The sequence below is a fragment of the Oxyura jamaicensis genome, chromosome 4 (genome assembly GCF_011077185.1).
Source record: "Oxyura jamaicensis isolate SHBP4307 breed ruddy duck chromosome 4, BPBGC_Ojam_1.0, whole genome shotgun sequence".
NCBI classification, from domain to species: Eukaryota; Metazoa; Chordata; class Aves; order Anseriformes; family Anatidae; genus Oxyura; species Oxyura jamaicensis.
The window spans coordinates 31,148,518-31,175,784 of record NC_048896.1 but is presented as its reverse complement, the minus strand read 5'-3'; the positions used below and the strand labels follow the sequence as shown (position 1 = coordinate 31,175,784).

Genomic DNA, 27,267 nt, shown 5'->3' with positions numbered 1-27,267 from the left:
TAGCCTGTAGTTCCCTAGATCCCTCTGGAATGTCCTCTTAAAAAACAAGTTATCCTTCTCCCCACAAAGTTCCCAAAAGCTTGGTGTCATTTTTGCCAGCTTCCACTCATTTGATAAGGAGTCGGTTTTAGCCAAAAAGTTTCAAACTGCAGTCACTTGATTTCATGTAGAATCCAAGAGTGAAAGGCCCCAGCCCTGGCCTTTCTGATGTTTTTCTCGGAGGGGTAAAACATCCAACAAGTTGCCTGTTGAGGTTCTGCCCAAGTTCCTATATGCTACCAGAAACTAACATAGCGTTTTGTTCAGGGTTTGGGGATTTTTTTTCTCTGTGACCTTGCCTGCCTTGAGCACTTGGCTTTTTATTTTGGTCATGGGCTTTTTTACTAAGAACCTTTTCCTAAGTTGCTCGGTTTTTATGCACTTCTGCAAATCATTCCTTTAAACTCCGAGCTGTCTGTTAACTTTATGTTCAGTGACGGATGCCATTTGACTTCTAAAGCTAGACTGCTGTTCTTCTTAAGGGCGACTTTTACATTCTAGTAGCTTTTAACCCATGCTAGCTTCCCCCACCCCTCAAAAACTGTTTGATTTGACCTTCTGTATTTAAAGTCATCATACTAGAGTTCAGTGCATACAGTCTCAGTGTTGTCTTTACGCATTGCATTGCATTTTAATTTTTTTGAGTTCTTCTTTTGGTTTCATTTTAACATATTTCCTTACGTTGTTCCTTTTTTGGGAAGTCTGCAGCAGGGGACTGCTGTCTTATTAATAAACTTGGTCAGTTACCATCACATAGCCAGTCTTTGAAAATAGCATTTTGAATCATGTCTTGGGACCACAGCCAGAGCTGGGGGTTGCTGATTGGCTGCACGAAACAACCATGCATTAAAAGAATGTAATCCTGGCATCTCTGCTGTGACATTTATCCAGCCTGCTGATAATTGCCATCTTTCGTTACAGTTACATCGCTGGCCTTAAAGTCCTTGATATTCTACAGGATGTCATGGCTGCTGCCATCATCTTAATTTGTGTGGGTAATAACACAGTCGAACAATACAGAGTTTACCTTGTTAGGCTTGCAAATTCAATCCCTGTTTGATTTGATGAGTTAATATATTGATACCAGGTTTGATGATTTTCCTATAATTTTGAATCATGTCCTAATTTGTCTTGCTTCCATCATGTTTCTGGTATGCCTGTTGCATCGCTGTCCTTGATTAAAAACAAAGTTCAGGGTTTCCATCACGTGCTTCTAGAATTTATGCCAAGCCATTTATAAAATTTTTGGTTTGTCTTTTTGTGCATGTGTATTTCTTGAATAGGACTGTGTGCTTGACTGACTTACCATGGTTTCTCATTTCCATTTTGAAAACTTCAGTCCACTCTCTTATTAGACATACAGAATTTTTGTGACTCCCTTCCTATTGGAAGTGAAGGTGTATGTTCTTACTCATCTGATGTTTCCCACCTGCTACATTGCTTAGAACTCTCTTATTCTCTTACCTTTACCAGTACTAGCATTCTGCTACTGTGTTCGTATAGAGTGAACTCTTAGAAATTCCCATTATTCCATTATTCCTAAAGAGTCTCTTTCCTCTTCGTACATTTTTTTTTCCCCCCCCAAAAAATGGTGTTCTTTTTTCCTCCTGGATCGGTCATTGAAGCTTTACTTCTGCTTCTCTCTTAAGAAAAATACTTGTAACTTAGAACTTGCTGTAGTGAACTGACTACATCAGGCTTTTCCTACTTTGTAGGCATTGCAATTGATTATCATCAGTAGATGCTTCTAACAGGACACATAATATTGGTGAGATTGGTTTGTTTGTTTATTTGTTTGTTTTTAATATTGAGGCTTGTAAGTAGGAACAGCTTTTGCAGTCTTTCTTTTATTGTAATAGAAGTCTATAATACGTGCTCAGTATAATGTTCATGTGTTCTTCCCATGAAGAGATCTCATTTCAGCCTCCTGAGGGCAGTGTATCCTAAGGCATTATTACATGGGGAATCAGTTAATGTCTCTATATAGTTCTAGGAAAGTGGATTACCTGTGTAGATACAAAGTTGATACTGGCATTGCTGTTATCAGTGTAAAATCCAAATGCATATATCCTGGACTGTTTGTGGATGTAAGGAGTGATTTTTAACAATGGAAAAGGTTTCAATATTGAGCTCAGTGAAATCTGAATAGAATTCACTTTGATGTGTTGCATAGTGTGAGAGCTTGTATTGCATGAAACTGAGGTGACTATTGCCAGTTGCAGTAGTGTGAGCCTTTTTTTTTCCCTCTTTTAAGCATAGTGTAGTTCATTTAAGGAAAGCTGATGAAAACTGAACTTTCCAGTACCAGATGCACCACTTAATTCAGGTAATGAATCGGTTTGAAGGGATGGGGCAAATGTAGTAGTGGAGAGAAGTCTTTGAAGAGCATTGGCTGTACGTAGTGCCTTAGAAGTAAGAACTCTGCTAAAGCTCCAATTTATGTTTTATTTTCACCCGCACATTGTTCAATTTCAGCCCATATGCTCATGTGCTGAAGGATCCTTTTTGCTGTAGATAGTTAGTAGCTGAGTTAGTAACAAATATTATCTGTACCGTGCCTGACATCTGTAGATCAGCATGACTGTGACTACAACTGTTCCATTATTTGATGCTTGTATTCATATTAACAGCTCATATCTTTTACAGTTTGGGATATTTTTGGTTCATTTCATGGAAGTACACCATTGGAACTGACAGTCTGTTTTTTCCACTCTATTTTTAAATACGTCAGATCCAATTCTGATAGATTTTCTTCTTCTTCCCTTGGTGTACTTTACCAGCGTAGTCTCATATTTTGAAATAAAAACTAATATTTCTGTTTTAGTTGTTAAAACTAAGGTTGCTTTGGCTACTTGCCAGTAAATGGCCAAAATCTACAAATTGCCAGTTTGGATATAATACCAAACATGTTGAGACTACATAATGTGCTGGTTTCACACCAACGGACAGCCCAGTTCCACCACACCACTCTCTCTCTCCCCTTTTTCCCTTCCTTAACTCTGCTCTCCCAGGGGCCCAATCAGTGTTGCTGCCTGGCTCGGCTCTGGCCAGCAGCGGGTCCCTTTTGGAGCCGGCTGGAGCTGGCTCTGATCTGACGTGGGGCAGCTGCTGGGCTCTGCTCACAGAGGCCACCCTGCAGCCCCCCACTACTATAACCTTGCTAGCTGAGCCCAGTACACATACAAGTGAAAAACCATGAAATCTTACCTGGTATCATCATACCCAAGTTTAGATCTTTGTGTCTCATTTTCATAATACAAAGTCAGTCCTAAAAGAAGCATCTGGAGTAGTTTTTGACATGTTTTCAGGGGCCACTAGTATTTGTATTTTTTGCTGTTACTTCCCACCTACTGAGCGTAAGCTAGGTCATGCACTTGAATTTCCTGCATTCTAAATCATCTCCTTAGCTACTAAATAGTGATAACTGTTAGTCTTGTTCATTACTGTCTTAGCAGTATGTTAAAAATTGAAGTTTTGGTAATTTCTTTAGAGATAACTGCAAGGTGATTATATGGAATTGCTGAAGTATGTTAGGGAAGCAGTTTGATGCTTTGTGAATTCTAATTTACAGATCTCACAGCTCTGTATCTCAAATTCTAAGTGTACTGGAAATACGTTTTGCCTCTGCATTGGAAACTGTATTTTAAAGACATCTCCACCCAAATGCTGAAGACCTGTTAAAGTGTGTTTTACTTCCTGCTGCTGTCAGTGTGACCTTTCCCTCCTTCCTTTTCCTTCCTTTTCCTTTTGGCTAGCTTGTATTGTTCTACTGAAAGCTTCCTGCAACTCTAGGAAAAAGAAATAATAGTTATGGCATGTGCTTTATAGAGGCCATTTAGTCTATCTATGCGCATGAATTCTGATTATGAGATGGCTCTGCCAGCAGTAGACTGGAACTGCATCCATTCTCTGCATATTCTTGTAGCTCTTTTATCGGAAGGCATATGGAATGGAGACCACCTGTAGTTTTATAGCTCACCATAATTTTCAGCATACCAGAGTGGAGGTCATGCTAAGCCTTCTGCTATACAGCGGAGCTGTGTTGTTTATCAGTAAATAATAGATGGCTAATGAATTCACTGCATGTTTCTGCAAAGCTGTTCACTATGTTTTCTGTAAAATCTTTGTTTCTGTTAGCACCATGGTGCGGTCTTCCTAATGACCATGCCTGTGCTATCTGGCTTCCAGTAATGCTTACCATGTGCCCGTACTGCTCATAGATTAATCAAGGCAGTGTCCTTCCATTTCAGCGAGAGCAAAAAGTTTATTAAGATTATTAATGTGAGGTGAGTTCTGGTCATAAGAAATGATTTAATGAGAAGTATTTAGGAGGAGCTACTTGCATTGCAGAATTAGTAAACTTAGTTTTGCCTCTTAAAAGGACATTTTGTTTGAGCTCCCCTTACTGTATTATTCTTTGTAAGAAGGAACTAGATTTCTGCTGTAGTAACTGCTTAGTAATGCTCTGTGTAAGCTTCCTCAGGTTTCCACATTGAGCATAACATTGGTTCTGAGTTTGGACTTGACTTCTGCCAAAATCAGACCAGACAAATCTGAACTGTGAAGCAAGGGCTGTGGAAATGCACTGGTCATCAACACATTTTTTTCCCACTTAAGGTGCTACATTATTTTAGTTTCGTTGTTGCCCTGGGCAAAGGCAGATAACTGATGTGTTTGTCCTCAGAATTAGTGATTAGAAACACTATCAACCCATCTCCATTTTTAGGATGCATAGGCTGACCAGAAATTTGTTGTTTCAGCATGACAGTTAGCAGTGGTAGCTTTGCCCTTTCTTACACTGGTTTTTGTATGTTGCAAAAAAACACTAATAATCACAAGTTAAAACTTTGTTCTGTTTTTGCAGAGTTGGTTGTTTTTAATGGATTTGGCACTCTGGAAAAAATGTTTGGAAGGGAACAAGTGTTTTGTAAGTTAATAATTACTTAATTCTTCTGTGAAAGCTTCTATTAAGTTTTCTGTTACTTCTTCTATTACTTCTGTGGAGGCTTTGTATCTGTTTTATGCTGAGTACAAGACACATGAGCGAAACAAGTAATTGAGCCTATTTAGTATTAAAATGCTATTTTTAGATTTGGAAATTTACATTATGCAATTACACTTTTTTTTTCCAAGTGGAAAGTGGATCTGGAGTTTTTCATAGGGAAATTCTTGAAAGCTGCTGCTGTTGCATACCTCAAATGACAGCATTCACGTACAGTTCAAGATGTTTGGCTTTACAAACAGTTGTACTGTTAGAATTACATTTTATTTTGCTTGTTTATTATACATTACATGAAGTAATAAAAGCTCAGAGATTGTACAGCTGAAGTTAATCCAGAATTTGAGAAAGGTAAAACTTGTATTGTAGATTGTGTTTAACAAAAAATGTTCAATGACTCTAATTCTAAAGTATTGTAGGAGGAAGTGAGTTGATAGTTAGAAGTAGCATGGTACATTATACTATGGAATAGCGTGGTAAAATAGGCTTGCTTTTAGACAGGCACTTTCCTACAAATAACTTTAGCAGTTGCTTGGACAAATACTGCATGTAAAAAAAATCACCAAAATCAAAATCCATTAGTTCTTCATCTCCAACAGAATAGAGGTGTGTTACCTGTTTGTATGGGAAATTTTAGCTTAATAGGCAATTTTAACACCTTGTGCAGCAACATGGAAGGGTTCTGGCCTTAGCAATACACTTTTGTACCCTTGGTTCATCTTTGTAGAATATCTGTGATTTCTGGGCCAAGAGTTCACCCATAAAGCTTGCCAATGTATTTAGTTACAGGTTTAAAAAAATCATTAAAAACAAACAAACAAAAAAAAACACAACACCCTAATCCATTCAGTGTGATATTTGTGTTCCTGCTGTAAATGATGTAATCATTCTGACTAGTGGTCATGTGCTGTTTTTTTTTTTTAGTGATTTTTTTTTCTTGTTCTGCAGCTGTTTTCTGGCCCGTTCCTGCTTCTACAAAACTGGACTGTGAGTGACAGCGATTGCAAGGCTTGACCCTACCCCAGGGTTTACCTATTTGCACTGCAGTTGTTTTATAAAGGAAGAATTTCTCCTTCCTAGTGTTGGATTCGAGTTCATTCATCCTCCTCCCGATAGCTGCTGAAATGGCTCTACAGGTACTGCCTCTCATAATCTAGCTTTTTGCTGTACATGTGAGTTGCGCATTATGTTTCCAACACATTTTATTACACACTGAGTGCAGTGTAGGATTATTTTATTTTTAACAATGTTAAAATGCAAACTGTAGCTTAATTTTGTATTACAGTTCCTAGATTTAGGACATGTTAAAGAATACTGTGTGCTGTGTGGAATAGATTGTGAAGTTCTTGGGGCAAGAGGTGTGTTTTCATCTGACTGATGTGTTTTACGTGCTTAGAGTTCTGTTCAAGTAGAAATGCTGTGCAGGGGAGGGGCTTTTGCTTTTGGCCTGGTCAGGAGAATAGCTCAAATGTGAGCAGGCTCTAGTGCCTGCGCGTACAGCTGAATTGTGAGGCAGCGAAGCGAGTCTGTTGTAAACATGCGTAAGCTGAGCAGGCATTTCCAACCCGTGCATTAATTTACCTGTACTCCAGAATGTGGGTTTGGCAGATGGGTCACTCAGCCATAGCTGGTCCCCCTAGCACCACTACATGGATAATATGTTCTCATGGAGTACGCATGTATTAAATCTGTTTGGGTTGCTTGCAGAGCTCAGGGTGTAGTTCCCCATATCTGGGGAATCGAGGCATTTATTAGCATACAAAGTGAATGAAAATGAGTTTTGGAAGTGGTTGCAGAGGCTGAAACTATAGTGCATCAGCTGGGGCTTCACACCACACTGTAATTTGGTTTGATCCCCAACCTCCAGGTGGCTAGGGTGAAACTTTTTTTAACATTAGTTGCTGTTGTCATGAAATTGCAGGATAAACATTTATGCTGTATTAAGGTATGCTATGAACTGGAAACAAACAAACCAACCCTTCATGCATGTGGAATTTTGCACATCACTTGGTGCTTGACAGGGGTTTCTGTCAGCATCCAGAATGGTGTTGTATCGAGCCTTGGACTGTGTTGAATACACTTGGACTGATGAGCTTCCTAAATAATTGGAAGTCTTCCCATAGCTAAACCTGCAATCTTATAAAAGGTTAGAACCCCCCCGCCCCCCAGCATTAAAAGTACACTTTCACATAATACTATCTATCTGTCTTTGGAGTTTGTGGAGGGAGATTAAAATGCTGAAAGTTACTTTGATGCTTCCAAGAATTCCATTTTTTGGCTTGAAAAGCATGTCACTTTTCTTGTGCCACACTTCTGTCTCTGAATCTGTAAACCCAAACAGTCCCAGTAACTAAGTAACAGCACTGCTGAATGTTTTCATAAAAACAACTTTGCTGCTTAGAGATGTGATTTACTACATGTGTATGTGTACATATATACAGAGGCAAAAAGTGATGATGACCTCATCTTAACTAGCTCACAAGAGCAGTTTGAGTTTTTCACTCTCAGCCAAACCCAAATTTACTGTAAGCAGACAGAATTCCATTGACTTCAGTTGTAGTATCGCCATTAACATCAGTACTCACTCAATTGCTGGTAATTGTTTGTAGTGATCAGCACTTGAAATGTAAACCTAAAAGAAAAAATTTATTATCTTACAGCATTCCCCATATCTTTGTGCAGAAAGGAGAGAAGGAGAAGCTAGTTAACATTCAGGATTTTACATGTAAGTCTTAACATTTTGTTTGCTTAATTTTGGTGCTACCTGTTCAGAATTCTGTTCTTAAACCAAGTTACCAGCCCTTGCATGGTGCCCTTTACGAGGATCAGTTGTTAGTTATGTCATATAGCAATTACTAGATACGAAAACTAGACCTTTTGTAGCATCTTGGGAAAAAAGCATCTTCAGGTACTTTCATTGTGCAGAAGTATCTCAGAATTTATGGGTCATGTTCCTGTTTTGTTTAAAAAGATTTAGGGCCACAAGGGCAGCATTATGACAAACACATTGTAGTCAGCTGTAGATGCTTCGTATAGCCCTCATTTCATCTGTTCCCATAACATTTAAATTTCTAAATCTTACATGTGCATGCTTGTAGTGAAACAGTTAAGTCTTACCAGAAGCAAAGCTTTCTATTGTGTAATATTTATTGATGTTAAACCCACATTATACCAGCACAACAATCCAAAGTAATGATAGTACATTTTTATAAATACAAATAAAAGGTGGCAAAATAATGCTAGTGAAGCTAAACAAAAAAAAAGTAAATTAGCATGTCACAGTTGTGAAAAATTTGGCAAATGATATGACATACTTGTTCTAGAATATAATCAGATTATTCCCATATGATGGACTATGACATTAATTTAGAGTAGCGATCCCCGGCACTGGTCATATCCTGCACCAGCTTGCACAGAATAGTACTAACTTATGTGCTAAAGTTTATTAGTCACTAAAAACAAAACAACCTTTGTGTACTTACAAAGCAATACACGTATAGCAGTAATGCAATATATGGTGTACACAATTACAAAATTAAAAAAAAAAAACACTAAGTACAGGACTTCTGAATAACTGAACTGAGATAAAAGATTTCAACACTTTTATTATAAATAATGAAAGATACCATATATGTGCTTCATATAAGGAATACAGTGTTTTCCTTTCATAGCAAAGTATGCTCGTACCATCAAATGCTCATTTTTCTTGTCAGGTCTAGTAATTCTTCCATCCCTCCCTCCCCCTCATCCAAAATTCATTTGATTCTAATTTAAAACTACCTCGTCAGGTCAGACTAGGTAGGGCTCCAGTTTGATGTGGATTTGCCTTGCATTCTGTAAGTAGCTTTAAGGCATTTCATCTACTGCGCGCAGACTGCACCCATTAAAAGAGCTGTAGTTTGCCTACAATAGGGAGGATAATAAAAAAAAATAAAAGTCCACCAGAGACATATGCTATGTTAAGAAGAAAAAATGGCGCACATTTTGGTGATGTTCTTGTCCATCTTCATTTTCTGCTTCCTCAGATCTGCGAGCTTCTCACCTATGGTGTATACTTGTCACTGAAATTCCTATTGCAGTCTCAACCCATTTCTCACTTACTATGCATTTCTAAAATCCTCATACGTGTTACGCAAGCTCTAAACAGTCAGACGTCCCATACGTACATTCCCTAGTTTCCAGCTCACCTTAGAATTTCAGACTCTTCCGTGGGAGCGTTGCGAGGTCACAGGCTGTCCTCGGGAAATCCGCAGAGTTTCAGCCTCTTGCCCTGGCCCCCTCCCACCCCTTGCAGTAACCGACTGCACTGGTTCGTACTGTCGGCATTTTCTTCTCCTCTAGTTACTAAGATTTATAGTCTGGAGTGGACTTATTACATGTCAGCTCTTTTTCTTCATTAGCTTGAAGAAGTTAAATTACTTACGCTTAAATAATCTTTGCTGTATATTTTACGTAAGCTTCCTCCTAGGTGGCAGAAAGGAAAAATACAAAAGAAATTTAAATTAATGGCGTCGATGTTGCTTTATAGAATTGTCCATACTAACGGCACTTAAGGCAAGGTTGTTGTTTTTTTCTTCACTGTAGAATAAAAAGCAGGTTGCCGAGTTAAACATTTCCTTACATTTCTCTTCCTTGTCCCTTCCTGGTTTTTTCTTACAATATTGCACTTGTTCACTGTAGCTATCAGAATGCATTGCCATTTCAGAGCTCTAGATAACCGTACATTCTAATTTGCTTGTGATCTAATGGCCTCAAATAAAATGTCTCCCACCATTAAGATTGTGTAGCATCTACTTACTGCTTAGGAAGGCAAGTAGTGATAAATAGTGTTTTCTTCTGAAAAATCTGTCTCACTGATGCAGTTTGGCCTTCATGAAAAGGGTTATTCGTAAGAGCTGAAGCAACTTAGGTATAAGGAATCGGTGAACGTGATTTGTTGTGCAATGTGTACATTTCTAATAATAATCTACCTATTCTTCTAATTTGGTATAATGAATAAGGAATATATGGTTATTGTGTTTGTCGTTTATCTTTCGTACTTGAAGGTGTCTGCCTTTGCATAAAGTGACATAGGAGTATCATTGGTCAAGGCAATGGCTTTCAGTGTTTCTGCTTTGAAAGAAAATGATGGAAGTGGCAGCTCGGTCTACAGATCATCGCTCTCTACCAAACCAGACTGCATTGTCAGATGGACTGGATTTGCTTCAGGCTGGAAAGCTGCTTTGATGTCTAGTCCTTGGTCACAAAGTGCAGCGTATCGGCTGGTCGAGGGCCGCACCTTCTTTGGCTTGGTTGTCTGAGGTTGTTGTTGCCACTGAGCTACAGATTAAAAAGGAAAGAAAAAAAAGATTAGACATCTTGACCTCTGCAACAAAGCGTACCAGATGCACAACCAACCCTTTGTGAAGGAGATAACCAATTTCTGAGCAGCTGAGAAGCATCACATCAAAGGCAAGTTTGTTTCATTTCTTGGTGTAGGTTTTTTTTGTCTCCTCAGCATCTAGTTTCACCATCAAACACGGTTAGTAAAAACCAGGTATCTGTTTGTTCCTTTGCCTTTTTGGCATTGCTTTCTACCTTTCTTTGTATCATCGATAAGGGCAACAGAATGGTCTGTGCACTAATATTACAGTGACAGGCCTGTTCTAGGGGTGGCTGTTGGTCAGGAAAAGAAATCATCGGGTTGTTTGTGAAAAGAAATCATTGCCACCCCTTGTATGCAGAAGAATGCTGAGTGGAGTTTCTAATTCACAAATCATTAAAACTATCGTTTACCATTCCAATTTTCTCACCTCCTTTGTTCTTGTTACAAAGACTGATAATGGATTTTAGTTTAAGAAAATGGTCACTGTGCAAGGGGCTGCTTTGGAACAAACTGAACAATTAAGCAGAAAAGGCTACTACTGCTACATCTACTACACTTCTGGTAGTCACCCGTGTATTACAGACTAATGGATAAAAGAATACAAAAGGTTAGGGAAGTGCTAGCAGAGCAACAGTAATAATGATCCACAAAATTAATGTCATCATGCCGTTATCTGTTGTTAATTAGCTATATTTAATATACTAAGCAAAAATAGAAAGCATGCATGCTTGTTTTGCTTTAGGTATCTGAAAGATGGTGGGAGTACTTTGACAGAGCATTTGTTGTCTTGATGTGGATCGTTATTATTGAGGAGAAACTACAAACAAAAGAAAAAGAGACTCATGTAAACCATTCTGCGAACAAACCGAAACTTGGAGAACTATTGCTTTTGGGGAATCAATGTGATTGTGAAAAAGGAAGCCACTTACTATAAACATCCAGCCTGGCAGTGCAAGACACAATCCCAGCCTCGTTCTTAGCTGAAACGGTATACCAACCGGCATCCTCTTTTGTAGCTCCCTGAATAAGCAGGCAGATGTAGCCATAGTTATCCTGGTGCATGCTAAACAAAAGAAAAGTAGAAAATTATGATTTAAATTGCAAATCAGCGTAGACTGTTTTTAAATGTCCTTATACACAGGCCCAATCCCAGTTATAGATTAATTGTAGTCCACTTCTAATTAATATAAAACTTCCTCTAAAATTAGCAAGTGGAAAATAAAACCTTCAATATGCTTGATAATTTGGCAATTTAATATCCTGTATTGAAAAACTAAGAAGCAAAACCACATGCAGCAATTTCTTTCAGAATTACAGGTTAAGACATCTGCAAGTCACATTGATGTAGTGGGGATGTCAGAACTTAACCAGGCCTCGCGGGGAAAGGATAAAAGATTTCACTTGAGGAACAAGGTACTGAAATATTTGTAGTTATTTTGAAGAACCAATAATTTATTACAGTGTCATATCAGTAATGAGTTCCCTTTAATATTATTTTTAAGTATTACATATTGTATTAAATTTTTCTTTTTATATTAAAAATATTTATATTAAAATCTTTTATATTAAAATTGCTCTTCAGTGTTTTTACAAAATGCAGTCAAATACTGGTGACAAACTTAAAGATCTTACAATCAAAAAAAATTATATAATGACCTTTTTCCCACTGCCCCTATAGTTTTTCTACATAAAGATGATTTGGGGGATTTAAAGGCCAGCACTAACTCATAGCTGGATTCAGAGATGTGCACATGCTGTAGTAGCAGAGTTGGGCACAGCTTTTAGCTGCCTTGGTTCCCAGAGGGAGCACGGGAAAATGGAGTGCTGAAGAACGAAGGAGACAGAAGTGAGATGCTGCACAATTACTCTACTTGAACTAGCATTTACTAAATGCTGGAGAAAAGTGTGCATAAAGCCCTGCATAAAGCATTTACCTCTCGTAAAATTTTGAAACCCTCAGTTGTCCCATGGAGTTAGATCCACTTGAGTGGGCATAACTAACCTTTAGGCCAAACGGAGCACACATTAGCTCCTACCAGTCAAGGTACTGAGCGAGGAGAAGGAAGTGATGGAGTGTTAGTGTCTCCACTACTTCTGCATTACGTTTTTGCACTGGTATGGATATTTAGCTCTCCCCAGTACTGTCATTCAAGAAAGCTCTTTTGCTTAACTACACAGCAAAGTTAAGAATCAATGTTTCTGCTGAGAAGCAGATAGAGAAATTTTACTGCAGAAAACCTGGGCTTGTAAGTAAAGCTAAGTCTTAGTTCTAAAAGAGAAGAGACCACTACACGGTGCTTAAAGTGCAAAGATAGCTGTTCAAGTCCAAGGCTGGAAAACAAAGCTAACATTTTAATTCTAGCTCAGCCACCAGGCTGGCTACAAGTTTGAATAAGTGTCAAAAGGTATTACAATAACTAGTTAGTATCTATGACCCGCTGTTCACCCAAAGCACTCTTATCTTCTAGTTTTTCAGTTGTATTACAGGATAAACCATTATTGAAGTGATGCATGATGAGATTACCCTAAATCAAACTAACCTCACTCGGTCAGTGCTGTGTGTGAGTGACTCATTCTCTTTCTTCCAAAATATCTGAGGCGATGGCTCCCCCGAGATTCGACACTCCAGTCGCACTGGAAATCCCTCAGTCACGCCTGTGTTTTGTAGTTTCTCTATAAACACAGGTGCTTTGTGTACTTCCTTAGCTGTGGAAATAAAAATGGCAGTAATGTTGATACTGGTCTTTAAAAAGGGAGCTTTTCTTTCAGCAGCATGCTAAAAAACAGTAATGAAAAATGTAAGTGGCAGAAAACTTAAGTGTTGTCTTCATTAATCACAAAGTCCAACCCTGATTCCTCTGAAGAAAGCAGCCACCCCAGTATTTTAATAAAGGAGAAGTGAACTCTGATAGAGCTGAGTGTTTTCCTCCCCCGCCCAGGCCCCCAGGAGAACTGAACTGTGGAGCATGAAGATGAGATTAAGTGGCTGCACTGTGCTTGTTAAACAGTGCCCCTTCATACTCCATAAAAGGATGAGCCTTTAATTACAGAAGGAAGTGCTCTGCCAGAAGGATGGAATGGCATTAATCTCACATCCTGTGAAATACACAAATGATATCATGCTAGCAACCCAGAGGTAGATACGGCTCTGCACAGACTGCCAATAAGAAGCACATGGGGGTGAACAGTCTGGTTTGTGGCCTCCGCTGTCCCTCAGGCTGACAGCCCTCTGTTCGTCACTGCGTGTGCACCCACAGGTTACGTGCCAACCAACCTAGGCCAATGCAGAACGTAACCGTGCCGCCCAGAAGTGTGCTGTAGTCCCGTTACTGGGCGTCTTAGCCCCCTGCCCCTCAGCCACGTCATCTGACAGCACTTCACTTTTCCTCGTGCAGCGCGCAGCACAAAGGTGTTACCTGCAACGACGAGCTCCAGGCTGAACGTGTTTTCACCAGCTCGATTGCTGGCAACGCAGGTGTAGATCCCAGCATCTCTAGCCGTGACTGGCTCTATGATCAAGGAGTGCACGCCGTTCTCACGCACCAGCATCTTGTGCGAGCTATCGGGACGAATGGGCCTTCCGTTAAGTTGCCAGCTTAAATCGGGAGTCGGTAATCCACTAACCTTCGGTGTGAACAAAACAATGGGAAACGGTTAGCCATGCAAAGCACTGGAGGAGTCCTGACTTGTTACTTCAGAGGAGCTGGGGTTTGTTTCCTAGTGCAGGTGTACCACAAGATTTACTAATTCCATCCTGCATTACACATTGACTCAGTTGTATTAATTTACTTACTTTCTGGCCAACTCCCTGAATTCCGTGATGTCTTATGGGTGTGACTGAAAAAAGATCGGTGTTTAGATAGACTAGAATCTAAATAATAATACATTGAAAAACAAAAGGCAGGGTGACATCTTTTGTCCTTTTTGATTGTTTGCTCTTCATGTGGAATACAGATACTCCTTTCTGAATTAATTTCTTGTGGAAAACTTGCAGAGAAAAAGATGTTAGCTGACTACTTATTGAACTCTAAATTCCATTGCACTGAGGTATAACCTAGTGACAGCGCTGCCTGCACTAGTTTATACTTGGTCTGTGTGAACGAGTCCGGCACTGCTGAAAGCCGTGCCACTTGCTGGGGGTACTGCTCAAAAACAAACAGCTTCTCCCAGATGTACCAGCAGAAAGCAAACAGAAGAAGTCCAAGCCTTAATTAATTCTGCAAGGCAAAGTCATAAATCAAGATTAGACTGGCTGAAACTAACAGAGGATCGAAACTGAAGTGGTAAAAGGACTTAAAATGGAGAAGCGCTGTCTTTATGGTGTTTGCTGCTTCCCCCCACGCCCCAACATAGCTCAACTCTAAAAATCAGCTTTCTGTTAGCTGTAAAATTTGCTTGCAGCAATTTTATTGGAGGCAAGTTTTTATTGTCAACTTTTGCTGATAAGCAGCGAGATTAATTAACCCATTGACACTGCAAATGGGTAAAATAGCATTAAAAAAATCTTATCTAACTTGTTTTTTTGAATCAGCCAAGGTTATGGAAAGGTAGCTGCTGTCCTTTGCTTGATGCTTACCTTGCAGTCCATTCGGCATAGCTTTCCTTCTTGAACAGTCATGTCGCCAGGAGCCTGCAGAAAATGAGGCCGGAAGAATCGTTCCTGAATTGGTTCATTTTCATCACCACTGTCCCTTGATCGAGATCGTGGTCTTAAAATAACATGAAATAAAGGTAAATTATTTTTTTTCACTAAATCAGAAATATCTAGAAACACCTAGACAACAATCTTGCTACAGAATACTTACTTGTAATAATCATATATTTATACGTGAGAGTACATTTTGTTTAGTCTTTAAATCACTGCAATACAAATAAAAGAAGCTGGCAAACCTTCAAAAAGCTTCACTTCCTCATTTCTGGCGTCTTGTGCATTTAAACCCTTCACTGTTGCTGATTACAGCAGACAACACATCTACTGTTTGTTAATTATGTTTACCTTTCAGAAAACAACAGCAACTAAAAGCTAACTCATCTCAGTGGAGAAGAGACTTTTCACATCACACTTAGTTATTTTTCAACTTCTCTTGTTCTGCACCACCAAAGGCTGTATAGAAAATTCTGTGGATTAAAATGTAACTGCTCTAGATATTTTTTCCTTGTTTAATGCTTACGTAGCTTTTCAGATGTCTAAAGCCAGCTCTTAAGCGCCTTTATTTTATTTTTTTTGCCATTGGGCATGCCCACAGCTCCTTCAGTAGCTCCTGCTTTGCAGCTCACAAGCAATGTTTTCTCCTCGTTGGCAAATCCCTAACCATTTTTGCCAATACACATACCTCATACTCATGCAGCTAGGCTGAAAGATGGATGGGTAACTAAAAAAAAGCTGTATTCATATTTTTTGGTAATGAGCTCTGTAAGACCTGATAGAAATGATGGTATCTAGGCAAGTGCAAGCTACCCATGCAAAATCTGCTGTCATAGCATTTATACGCACCCAGGTTAGGTACGACAACTTAAAAGGACCAAGTGACGAGTGTTTCTCAGTGCCTTGTGAGGCTGAGCCAAGTAGGTTAACTAGCACCACAGAAGTGTGAAAGTACTTCTGAAAACCACCACCTCACTGCTGCAGCTGCAAAATGGCAGCATCGATCAAAACGGGAAGAAATTACACCAGATGAAGTGGAAAATAAAGAAGCTACGAGTTTGTCACCAAAGCAGTTTTCTAATTACAGTATTTTCTTGAATCTTAACTAGGTTTTCAAAGTACAGATTTGAAAGGAAAGCTAAATCAGCATGCTGTTTGGTCTAGTGTCAGGAATTAAGGACGCATTTCTTTTTACCTCTTTGTAAATTTACGCCTAAAATGGCAGATGGCTTTGAAGCCTTAACCTTGAGAGGTGAAACCACTTATTTTTATTCTAAAACTTGTTGTGGATTAAAAAAAAAAAAAAAAAAGAAAGAAAAAGAAATGAATAGAGCCAAGTACTTGAGATGTCTAGGAATGACAATAGGCAGGAATACCCTTGGATCAGCTGCAGGTTCGTTAAGCTGCAGTGTGGGCATTAAACTGCGCAGCAACTTGCAGCAGCGCTGACATCGTGGTCTAAATGTGTCCGGGGAGACTCCGTGGGGCGGTGTGGCACAGTGCACACTAGCAAGCTGGGGAACACTTCATGACAGACGACGCGATAATCATCACTACTTTGGGATAAAGGAGATCAAGTTTAAGTTAATGCTCTAATTGAGGGCAGGGGCAATAGGAATACATATTTTTTTTAATCCTCCTTAAATCCCCTGCATTTTAAAATGATTTGTTTGGGGCTGTGGCTGCAGTGCTCTTGCACTCAACACCACTTGGGTGCTGCAGTGTTGAGCACCATGTCTAGGAGGTTGAGCCCAAGCTTGGTACACCTCAGGTAATTCAAAACCTTGTTCCTAGAAGAATGCTAATAAGGTAATTTTTGTAAGCTAAGCAAATTTCAGAAAAATATGACATTAAAAATGAAATGACAACTAGAAAGTTCTAAATGCTCTAAAATGGCTGCAAAGTAGTGAAGATAACAAAACCAGAGAGCTCTTCTGCCAGAACACGTTCAGTAGGAGATTAACAATACCTCAGGAAAAAGCCTGTCAACAGTGTAACAAGTCATAAAGTTCATTAAGATAATAATTACACTTGTAAAAAAGTTTTTGTTGCTGTGAAGAAAAAAAAAAAACTTACAGAAAAAAAACAACATTGTAAAGCCACAGGAGAATTACTTAGCAAAAGCGTATAGAAATATGCGTGACAAATCGTACAGCGCATGGGGGAGTGCAGCACTGTGGCATGCTACATGAGAGAAGCTGGTGGTGGGAGTCTGTTGTAGGAATGTGTTACATGCTCGAATTTCATCAGTCTCGGGGAGAACAGGGGGATGGGAGTAGTGGGAAAAGCTGCTAAACAGAAATAGCACTGTGCTGAATGCTTAGCAGAAACAGAGCTCCTGTACAGGAAATAAGAACTCCCAGTAATTGCCCTAATTTTAATTAAACTGCTACATGGAAATCTCCTGTTTATGATTCATTACTCTACTGGACACCCATCTAAAACTCTAGTGGCACCTGAGTGCTTGCAGGAATTAAAAAGCAAAATACCAGCCGTAAGTGGCCTTGGATTTCAATTGCATTTAACGAGACTGCAAAACGAGCCTTCCCCGTTTTTACCCCTGGGTTCTGCCCGTTACCAAAAGAGATCCATCCGCATTTTATCCTCCAGAAAGGAGCAGAAGTGACGCTGCTCGGTGTTCCCTTGCCCTTACCTATTTTCCTTTCTCCATTCCCCATTTTGAAAGACATTTTCCCTTTCTCACCCTTGTGCATTCAGTTGAAACCTGACTCTTTGAGGCATCTTTTTCCTTCAAGGATTATCAGAGACTTTTCATTTTTCCCTATTATTTGCAGGTGTCTTATTTACTGGACAGGCTACGCCAAACGGACATAGCTTTTCTGGGCTGTTCTCACAACAGCGGTGGCAGGAAATTCCCTCCTGCCCCAGGAAGTGCTTTGCGCTCAACAGGCCCCAACCTGAAGCATGGGAGGGGGCTGGTGGAACGCCTCCCTGAGAGGTGCTGGGAAGCACTTTCAGGGCTGTGGGAAGCCCCGTCTGGTCAGGGCAGAAGTAAGATTGATGAGACCTTTAAAATCCAGACACTTCCTAGTTAGCAGGTTCTTCTACGTACAGTTCTGCAGTACATAACTACTACCACTACTGCATGAGCAATGTGAGTTTCTTTGCTGCACACCGACGTAAGGGAATCACACCTATTCTACATGTCATAATTAGGCAATATTGAGCTTCTCTGGCCTGTGTGACCATTAAGCAAAACACATGCCTCGTTATGGCAACTGAACCAGAGCCCTATACTCTGTTGGAAGCAGTTCTGTTTGGGTAACCAAAATGAATTTTTTGTACTGTCTAAAGATGTCTAGGTTGTGCTAAATGGCCTCATGAAAGCTTTGGGCAATGTAGAAAAAAAAAAAAAAAAAAAACATATTTGAAGGGAAAATTCCCTTATATGGTCCAAAAACATAAACCAAAGCTCAGTATGTGAATAATTGTAAACCTCACCAAAGATAAGTTTAATACTTTATATCTGACTCATAATTCCTTGTAAGAACCTAAACTGAAATCACCAAAATGCTAAAATATTTCAAATGCAACTCTAATAAACGATGTGGCTTGCAGTTATTTCTGCACTTTCTTTAAACAAATGCTTACTAAAAGCTGCAGAAAGTATAGGCTCCCAAGAGAATCCTAGCCAGGTGAGATGTTTTAAAAAACATGCAAGTGACAAGGTCTTTCCTAACAGCTTACAGCCTAACGTGAGAGACAGAGTAGTTAGTGAACAACACGGAGAGAGGAGGAGGCAGGCAAAATAAAAGATAAAGACATGTCATTTCAGAAGTTGCTTCTACTTCTTAGTGTGCACATTTTGAAGAAATTTTAGCAGAGGTGAGGTTTCTTCCTGTATGCCATATGTCTACCGTACCTTCTTAGATCGAGTTCTTTATCATAGCAATTTTTCAAAACAAATATTATTGAAAGAAACAAAAATGAACAAAGTACCTTCTGATATGAGGCTGGCCAGGAGATGTCCAAGGGCTGCGGCCTCTTTGATTTACAGCCTGTACCATCAGCCTTCCCGTGCAACTTATTCTGCCCTGTTATGATGATGGAGAGGAGGAAAATTAAAATACTTAAAGCATGAAATATTAATAAAATGTTCAACCTTATCTCTTCTTTGTTGCCCACCTGTTACAGAGTCTGCAACACAATCCCTTCTTTCACGGTTATTTTAAATCATTTGTCAAGATACCTTCAGATATTAAACTATTGTATCAGCTTGCAATCTAACACCAAACAGACTGAAATAACTGTGACTGTAATAAAGTTAAAATGTTCCACCATCTACTTTTTACCCCAGAGGTTTTTTCATTAAAAGCAAAACAAAACGAAGCCCTCAGCAGTAGTTCCACCAGCCATTAAGTCTTACAGTACATTGACCAAGTTACTGATGTGGGGGCGCTTGGGCGGGCTCTCTGTGTATGGCACATGGAAAACAATTTCACCGGGGACACAAGCAGCCTTCAAAAGGCAATGGCCTTATCGGTACTGCTGGACTGGTAGAAATCAAGTCTGTGTCCCACTTTTATTCCCATGACCCGTTTAGTCCACAAGAAAATCTATTGTGTTAAAATAAGCCATTGCACATGACCTACAGCAATTTCTTAAGCAAAAGCTTTTTTGTGTTACAAGACCATTAAAACCATCTGGAACAAGTAAATTTCTATTTTAGGCCCACTGCATATTCATTATTTTCTGGCAGGTGATGAATTCTCACAATTTGGGATCATCTCTGTCTCTCAATGCATGAAGGCTACACAAATGGAAACACAAAGGACTGAGGAATTTGGATAGGGAAGAACCAGCTGGGAGCCAAAGATTTGGAAAAGTTACAGGATGAATGGGAAGGAAGTGATGAATGCGGGAAGTGATTCGTGAGAAGATGGCCTAGAAAGTACGGGAAATCCAGACTTGTGGGTGCATATTGCAAAGTGGAGAGAATGAGATAAAAGGAAAGAAGGCAAAAATAAGGACCCAGCTTGAGGCCATACTTAGAGCTGATGGCAAGAGATCAGTTAAGGGATGTAGCCCCTAAGTAAAGGCCTAAACCAGGCAAGGTTTTATGTTATCCTAGGTCTGGGGTCAGTGTGCTCTGGATTAAGTTATATGGCAAGTTTTACTGCAAACCCCAGTGGCATTAGGAGTTTAATTACAGATCGCTGCACTTCACATCGTAGGCAATGGCGCAGCATTAACCACCACGGATGATTTCCAAGGTGTGTCAACAAGTCGTTTCACACACAAATTCTTTAGTATTAGTCCAGATAATGAGACAGCATCAACTGGCAGAGCTTTAACAAACTGCATCCTTTGCTTTAATGAAATAAATCGATTTCTAACAGCCAAGAATGTGCCTTTTTGCTTTGTAGTTTGATGGTCCTAATAGCAATGACCAAAACCCAGCAACTGTCTAGCAAGTATCTGCCAGTCCTTCAGAACCCTGATGGGAGCTCCCCGATATCCACACATTTTGCTTTTCTTAAGGAAAGGTTGCCAAATTTGCCTAACTTTGTGATAGCTTTGAGATGTGGACAACTTTCCATTAGGATTTAGGAAGCTATGCCAAAATTATTTCCACTCGGGATGACTTAAAAGAATTGGAATCCAGATCTTTTAGTGTGAAAGGCTAGTACATTAACTCACAGCCCGTCTTTGCCTCCACTGCACTGTTAAATGCATAGTAAAAGCAAGCTAATAGCAGAAGAGTATCTTCGCTTGGGAATCGTACTGTGAAGGAAGAACATAACGGGCTTGGTGAAACAGATGTTTTGTTTAGGGGAGCCTCAATGATGCTTCTGTTTTTTCTCCAAAGAGGAAAAAAAAAAAAGCACAGAGACAGAATTTTGTCATTTAACAAAACTGCTTTTTCAATCCCCAAACTAGGAACAGTACAAAACCACCTCATTTTAGTACATCTAAAAGACCATTAACAAACTAGTGTCATCAACAAGAGCTAATAATCTAGACTAATTCACTGTTGTGTCATCAAACGAGCTTTACTCAGAATAACAAATGTTCAAAAGCAAGCCCTAAACATGCTCACACGAGTTATTCAGGGACAAATGTCAGCGCCCAAATTCAAAAGGCAGTTTATTCATCAAGTTATCTAAGATTTTGGATCCCACAATAACACTACATAGGAAAATGCTGCACATGCACTAAAACAACTTTCATAGGAATATGAACAAGATTTGCATCCTAACTTGCATATCTGTGAATTTTTTTTAATCATTTTTAAACCTGCTGTTAACATGCTCTGAGTTAATTTAAGTACCAAGTGTCGTAACACAATGCTCTTCTTTCCATGCATAAAAGTTTCCAGCTTGAAGAATTCCCTCAGCCTTTTGCTATTTCTTTATTCTGTTATTTGTATATGTAGAAATCACATAGGCTTAAACACCCTAGATTTAAGCACTGCAATTTGTAGAATCAGGGGGCTAGACTACAACTGCTCTTTCCACGTTGCCTGTGCACAGTCCCATACATTCACACGCTGCAACACGAGCAGGACTGACAGTAAAAGAGCACGGCAAAAATGGAAGTGTCATGTTAAGTAACCTAGCAACATTCATAACAGAGCACAACACTCCTGTTTAGATTAAACGCTGTCTCAGTGATAGAGTTTGTTATTTTACAGTGTAATTCTACTTGCAGCCCTGGTCTTGGCAAGCTATTTGGTGCTACAGAAGAAAGTAATTCGTTATATCCCTAAGTTATGTTACTGCCTCGGTTTCTCACGTGCAAATAATTTCCCTGGGTTTGCTGTGCTGTAGGAAAAAGTGGACTGAAAAAGTTACTTCACTAGGATGCTCTTGCATGGGATCTGTGAAGAAAAAATAACGTAACAAAGCAGTAACAGCGTATTTCAGAACATTGGTTAAGACTTTGGGATCAACACAGGAGACCGTCCCCCCTGTATAATAGGGGTCTGATTTTTTTTTTTTGTCTGACAGAACCACAATCACTGCCTCATGGTGGTTACACGGTGGAGGTGTGATACATTCCCACTCGCTTCAAAAAGTTGGCCTCGGTCAGTAAATGGTGTCAATAGAGGAAAAATGAAAGAGGTGATTAGCTTGACTGGGTTACTTGTGCTGGTAGACTTGATTTTTCCCCCTTGTATAACACATATGCTATCCATACTCAGTTAGGTTACTGAGATGTTATCGGCTGAAACAAATGGTGGAACAGTGATTAAAAAACAACATCCATCCCCTCTGAAACCTCAAGCCCTAGGAAAAAAAATACTGTGGAGTTGCTAATCTCTTGAAGATAGAAAGGCCCCACCCTCCTGATGCAAGGTGAAAACAGAAATCTAACCTTATATACTTGGTGGTGACTTCATCATTTAATTAAATTATGCATATGTAAGATGAGATAGTTTTCTGAAGATTCATGCTCAGAAGCATGTTTGCTCTGGAGCCAAACCTTCATTTACCTGTGGGTTAGCAGCCATAATAGTGTAATTCCCATCATCATCCAGGGTGGAGGCTGTAGTATGCAGCGAGCAAGTTCCATCAGGTTCTCTTTGAATTCGGTAGTGATCACTTCTTTTAGAAATTTGCTTCCCATCTTTAAACCAATAAATCTGCGGGAGAAAACAGGGCATGGCTGAGAAGAGGTAGGTGCTCACTGTCATTGTTTCTCAATTCGCTAACAAACCTTCACTGCTGAAAACTCTGGTAAGCAACGAAAGAAACCCTGTTTGATCACCTAGTAGAAGCGCCGAACCACGCTGCAGGAACTGCTTTCAATAGAAGCCGAGTTAGAGAAAAGCAACGGTTCGGGGAGAAAGGCTGGAGCACGAGCATTTATGTAACAAACGTAGATGTGCAAAGGGCTGTGCTGATCCCAAAGGCAGAGCAGCAGCTGAACATTTCAAGAATTGCAAATAAATGTCATTACAGAGAAACGTTCCAGACCAGACGAGATTACTAACTCTGCATTTTTGTTTCCCTTAAACCTGAAGAAGTTGGAGAAAGAACTTCAGAAAGCTGTGGCTCTCTTGTCAGAAAATAAAAACGAAACCACGGTGATTACCAGAATAATTTGTTCAATGACCAATTAAGTAGAACTAATGACCTCACTGCTGAAACACCAGATCTGTGGCATATCCTTTACACTGGCTGGCCAGACCAAGAAGCCAGAAGGGGACTCGGGCGCTCGCTGGCAGCGAGCTGTTCCGTAGCTCTGTGTAACAGCACGACTGAAACCCACAGCGTCACCCCGATGTGACAGATACCTACAGAAACAGACAGCAACAGGAAGCACTTCAAAGTAAGTCAGCGTTTAGACAGCCTTTAATAACTGCGTGCCAACAACAGCAGAGTTCCAAGTTGTACAGACCAGTTAAATTATCTATCAAACAGAGGCCTTTTCCATTACTTTTGATACACAGTTTTACTCTCTGGCTGACCCAAGATCTACTTTTGATGAGCCAAAAAATGATGTATGTAGAATAATATCTTACAGTAATCCATAAATTACACACACACCACATATGTGTTTTAACTGCCTTAGACTTCGGGCAAAAAAAAAGACTCAAATATTTTGACTTTGGGGTTGTTGTTTTTTTTTTCCTTTTAAAAATAAGATGACATGATAAATATGATAAATATAAATACGATAAATAAACATGAAAGCAAGAAAGCAGACATGGAAATGTGTGAAAATATTACAGCAGGCTGTAGTCAGCTCCCCAAACCAGTATTTGAGCAGAACATCACTTTCTTGTCATTTCTGAAGCGTGCTTTACTCCCAAAGCTCAGCTAACCTCCTTCAGGCACAGAGCTTTACCCCCAGCCCTCACTTCTCTTTAAAACAGCGTTAGCTGAAAACGCATTCCCAAGCGGCTGACGTATGGAGCACAGCACGGAGGTGCGAGAGGGCAGGAGGCGGGTTGTGAAGCCGGCTCCTGCAGGAGGCGGCTTTGTGGTAAAGCCTCAGATCACCTGCGAGTGCATACACACCCCTGCTGCCCTGTAAACAGTTATTCTGGTGGTTTTAGGCTCCCAGACTATTTTAAATTCACCCCTGGTGCTGTGCTCCGCCTCTGCTGGCAGGCATGTCCCCGGGAGGCTGCTGGTGCAAGTGAGGACGTGTCACTGGGGGAACGCTGGGGCTGTGCCCCAGCCGAGCCCCCCTCTGTTGGCCAGTGAGCCCCCCAGTGAGCCCCTGTGGTGGCCCAGCCGAGCACCCCAGTGCCTGACACCCGTCCCTCCAACACGGGGGTGTCTGCACGCTCCTGCTGGCCAGAAAGGCCTGCAGGGGGGCAGGAGAAGACAAAGGAGCTGTATGTGCGCCCCACGTCCAGTACTTTGAAGGTACCACTTGTAAAGGCGCATGGATGGGAAGCGGCTACAGATGACGACACCAGCCTGGGTTACACAGAATCACAGAACGGCTCGGGGTTGGGAGGGACCTGAAAGCCCACCCAGTTCCAACCCCGGCCATGGGCAGGGACACCTCCCACCAGACCAGGCTGCCCAAAGCCCCATCCAGCCTGGCCTTGAGCACCTCCAGGGATGGGGCATCCACAGCTTCTCTGAGCAGAAGTTATGTTTAAGCTGTGTTAAAGCAGAGCTTTGGGAAGATCTGCGCTGAACAGGAAGCACTGGTGAGCTCTCCCAGCCATGCCCCACGAGCTGTACTTCCAATCAAGTCATTTCTCTGATGTGACAGGCAAAGGAACATCCAAATACGTGTTTCTGACTCACCACTACTGCCAAAGGAGGGAGAAGAACATGTCCCTCTCTGACAAGTAGAATCAAGTATTAGCACAACAGATGCCAGGTCTGGCTTTTATCGTGCTACAAAGGTAACTGTGTTTGTCCTGGTTGCATGGCTGTCAGACTGCTCGCAGGAGGAAAACCAAAACGTTTTCGTCATAGCAACTCCTGAAGTGGGAATTTAGGTCTTGTAGTGAGGAGAGGGTGCCTGTTTTCCAGTAAAAATGAAGAAAAGCACAATTCCTAATAGCATTTAATTTGCTAGCATGATACAGAATAAGTTCTTCATACTTGCCAACATTTCAAAGCTCTAAATTCATTCACGTGTGGGAAGAATTAAGGGTCTACTTTTAAATTGCACTAAAACACAATAGAGAACATTTGGGAGAGAATGAATGGAAATTTCCCTTAAAAATTAATTACCATGTATGGTTTTTATATTAGCAAGCATTATGTGTAACTAGAAATGATTTCATTTCCTCAATAGCTGGTTATACTTGTTTCCCATTTTGTCTGTCAGCAGGCTTGCAGAGACTCTGTGGTGCTAACAAAAGATTTAGTAATGTCTTCTCGTCTGCTGACAGAGCACTTACTGGAGATGCAAGAGATATTTGATCACTTATATACACATGCTAATGGATGTTGGTAATAACATAGCTGCAAAAAATGAGTTTTAACTTGCATGCTTTACATGTGTCATAATGCTGCTTGGAAATCTACTGCATTAAGTAGCAATTACTCAATAACAATGCACTTATCAGAAATATTAAGAGACATGCCAGGAATTATTACATGGAAATACACACAAATATTAACTGAACCAGCTATCCAAACATCATGCATATGTCGTCCAATACTCATTTCCACTTGGTTTAAAACAATTGACATTGATTGGTTTTTACTTACGTGTGGTAGATCTTAATGTTGCCTTTATCTGACATGGAGTTAATAAGTAAAACGCTACCACTGTTGGAGACAATGGCCCTTGCAGTAAAGTATTTTCTTTCTAGGACACCTTTTAATAAATGTACGATTAAACTACGTAAACACCGAGCACTGCATCTGGATTGCTCTTATTTGTACCAGATTTTCAGAAACCAATGTGAAATGACTAGAAATACAATGGGATACACAGTACGAAAGGGTTTTGATCTTGGGCTGAACAGTCATGTTTAATCACTATGAATTATATTCAGCCATGTGAAGAGAGATCGGTACAAGCTTTGTGCAACATTCAAGTCTCAATTAACCTTTCATATGGCATTTTCCTAATTCTAAAGAGAAATATCCCTTAAAAAGAAGTATTCCACAATCTCTCTTTTATTACCACAGGTTCTCATTTTAATGAGAAAATAGTTTTACATTATGCTGAAGGTTACAACAAAAGTACACTCAGATTTAAAAAGTCATATTTATGAAGACAGAATTTGCACATCAGTATTCAATTTACATGGCATGTTCAGGGGAAAAATAATCAAGCCAATAACCCTGCTTTAGAAAAATCCCTCGTAATCAATGCCAGATTTTAGAAACACTACAGTCCTTCCCAAAGCCATTCCTTGGCAGAGCTGACAGAATACTTAGAAGGGAGGAGCTTTATGTTAGTAAATTATTTCCAGCTTTTCATTTGCCAAAGTAAAGAATTTATTCGGGGGCAAGACTTCTAGCTTCAACAAATGACAGCAGGACAGCCCTTAACCATCAAGCATTTCAAAACTGCTGTCTTGGCATGCTCAAGAAGGTGAGGGGATGATAGAGCCTTTGAGTATCCAGCTAACAGGTAGCTATCCAACGGGCCGGAAAGTGGTTCTGTCCCAAGCAACTTGAGAAATCGCACCAAGCATCTGCAAGTGAATGGAATAAAGGGCCACAGTCCCAGGTGCAAGAGCAAATCACTAAATATGCATGCTTTGACACTGCACGAAAACAGTGTCGTATCTGAATCGGAGCGTGTTCACAACAGCTACTCCTTTATAGTGCAATCCTTTAAGGAAAGCATTAACAATGTGGTCTCCTGGCTGTGCAGCTGCTAATACCAAAACAAGGAGAGCAAGGGAAGGAAGAAGAGACATCCTCTTTCATCTGCCTGAAATCAGATTAAAGTGACTGTGAAACTACACCTTAATTGAAAACTGTGAAAAGAAGGGAATGGCTACAGTTGACTAAGACTGACTCATAATAGGTCGTTCAGCAACTTAGTCATAAGCTCCAGGCAAAAAGAGCACACTACACCTCTAACAGCAATGAGGCGATTTGCCTTCCACCCTTTTTCAGTGCAACAGGCTTTTCTGTACGGTCATCCCAAGGTAATGCTGGACACCAAAGGGTTGATATCACTTGTGCTTCTCAGCATGCCCACACTCGCTCCAGCTTGAAGCAGAAATGCTTTTTTTGATCCGAGTATCCTGATCACCCCCACTTACATTGCAGTGGTTCGCATTGTGAAGTGGTCTTGGAGCACAGAATTGGACCC

The 27,267-nt window shown here is 40.3% G+C and overlaps 1 protein-coding gene and 2 long non-coding RNA genes across 15 annotated transcripts in view; 2 read left to right on the top strand and 1 right to left on the bottom strand.

The window, feature by feature from the left end:
• The first annotated feature begins 655 nt into the window (after positions 1-655).
• LOC118167185 lies at positions 656-10,225 on the top strand. 3 transcript variants are annotated; one of them, XR_004750997.1, is made up of 6 exons: positions 656-1,436; positions 4,228-4,325; positions 5,173-5,290; positions 5,987-6,174; positions 7,699-7,763; positions 10,084-10,225. It is a non-coding gene; the product is annotated as an uncharacterized LOC118167185 (long non-coding RNA). The 3 variants fall into 3 exon arrangements; XR_004750998.1 differs by lacking the exon at positions 656-1,436 and adding an exon at positions 2,201-2,365; XR_004750996.1 differs by lacking the exon at positions 656-1,436 and having other exon boundaries at positions 3,284-4,325.
• The window catches only part of PALLD (palladin, cytoskeletal associated protein), a 197,729-nt gene continuing 178,630 nt past the window's right edge, over positions 8,169-27,267 (bottom strand). For 10 of the 11 annotated variants that reach the window (XM_035326429.1, XM_035326428.1, XM_035326427.1 and 7 more), the window contains 7 exons: positions 22,505-22,654; positions 19,009-19,103; positions 14,980-15,112; positions 13,820-14,027; positions 12,944-13,109; positions 11,333-11,466; positions 8,169-10,357 (listed from right to left, as the gene is read on the bottom strand). In XM_035326429.1, coding sequence (XP_035182320.1) covers positions 10,185-10,357; positions 11,333-11,466; positions 12,944-13,109; positions 13,820-14,027; positions 14,980-15,112; positions 19,009-19,103; positions 22,505-22,654 — 1,059 coding nt within the window. In that variant the 3' untranslated portion in view covers positions 8,169-10,184. Of the gene's footprint in view, positions 10,358-11,169; positions 11,221-11,332; positions 11,467-12,943; positions 13,110-13,819; positions 14,028-14,979; positions 15,113-19,008; positions 19,104-22,504; positions 22,655-27,267 lie in introns of all 11 variants that reach the window. The other variant, XM_035326430.1, reaches the window with a different exon arrangement.
• Positions 11,714-15,296, top strand: LOC118167186. The gene is made up of 2 exons (XR_004750999.1): positions 11,714-11,816; positions 13,799-15,296. It is a non-coding gene; the product is annotated as an uncharacterized LOC118167186 (long non-coding RNA).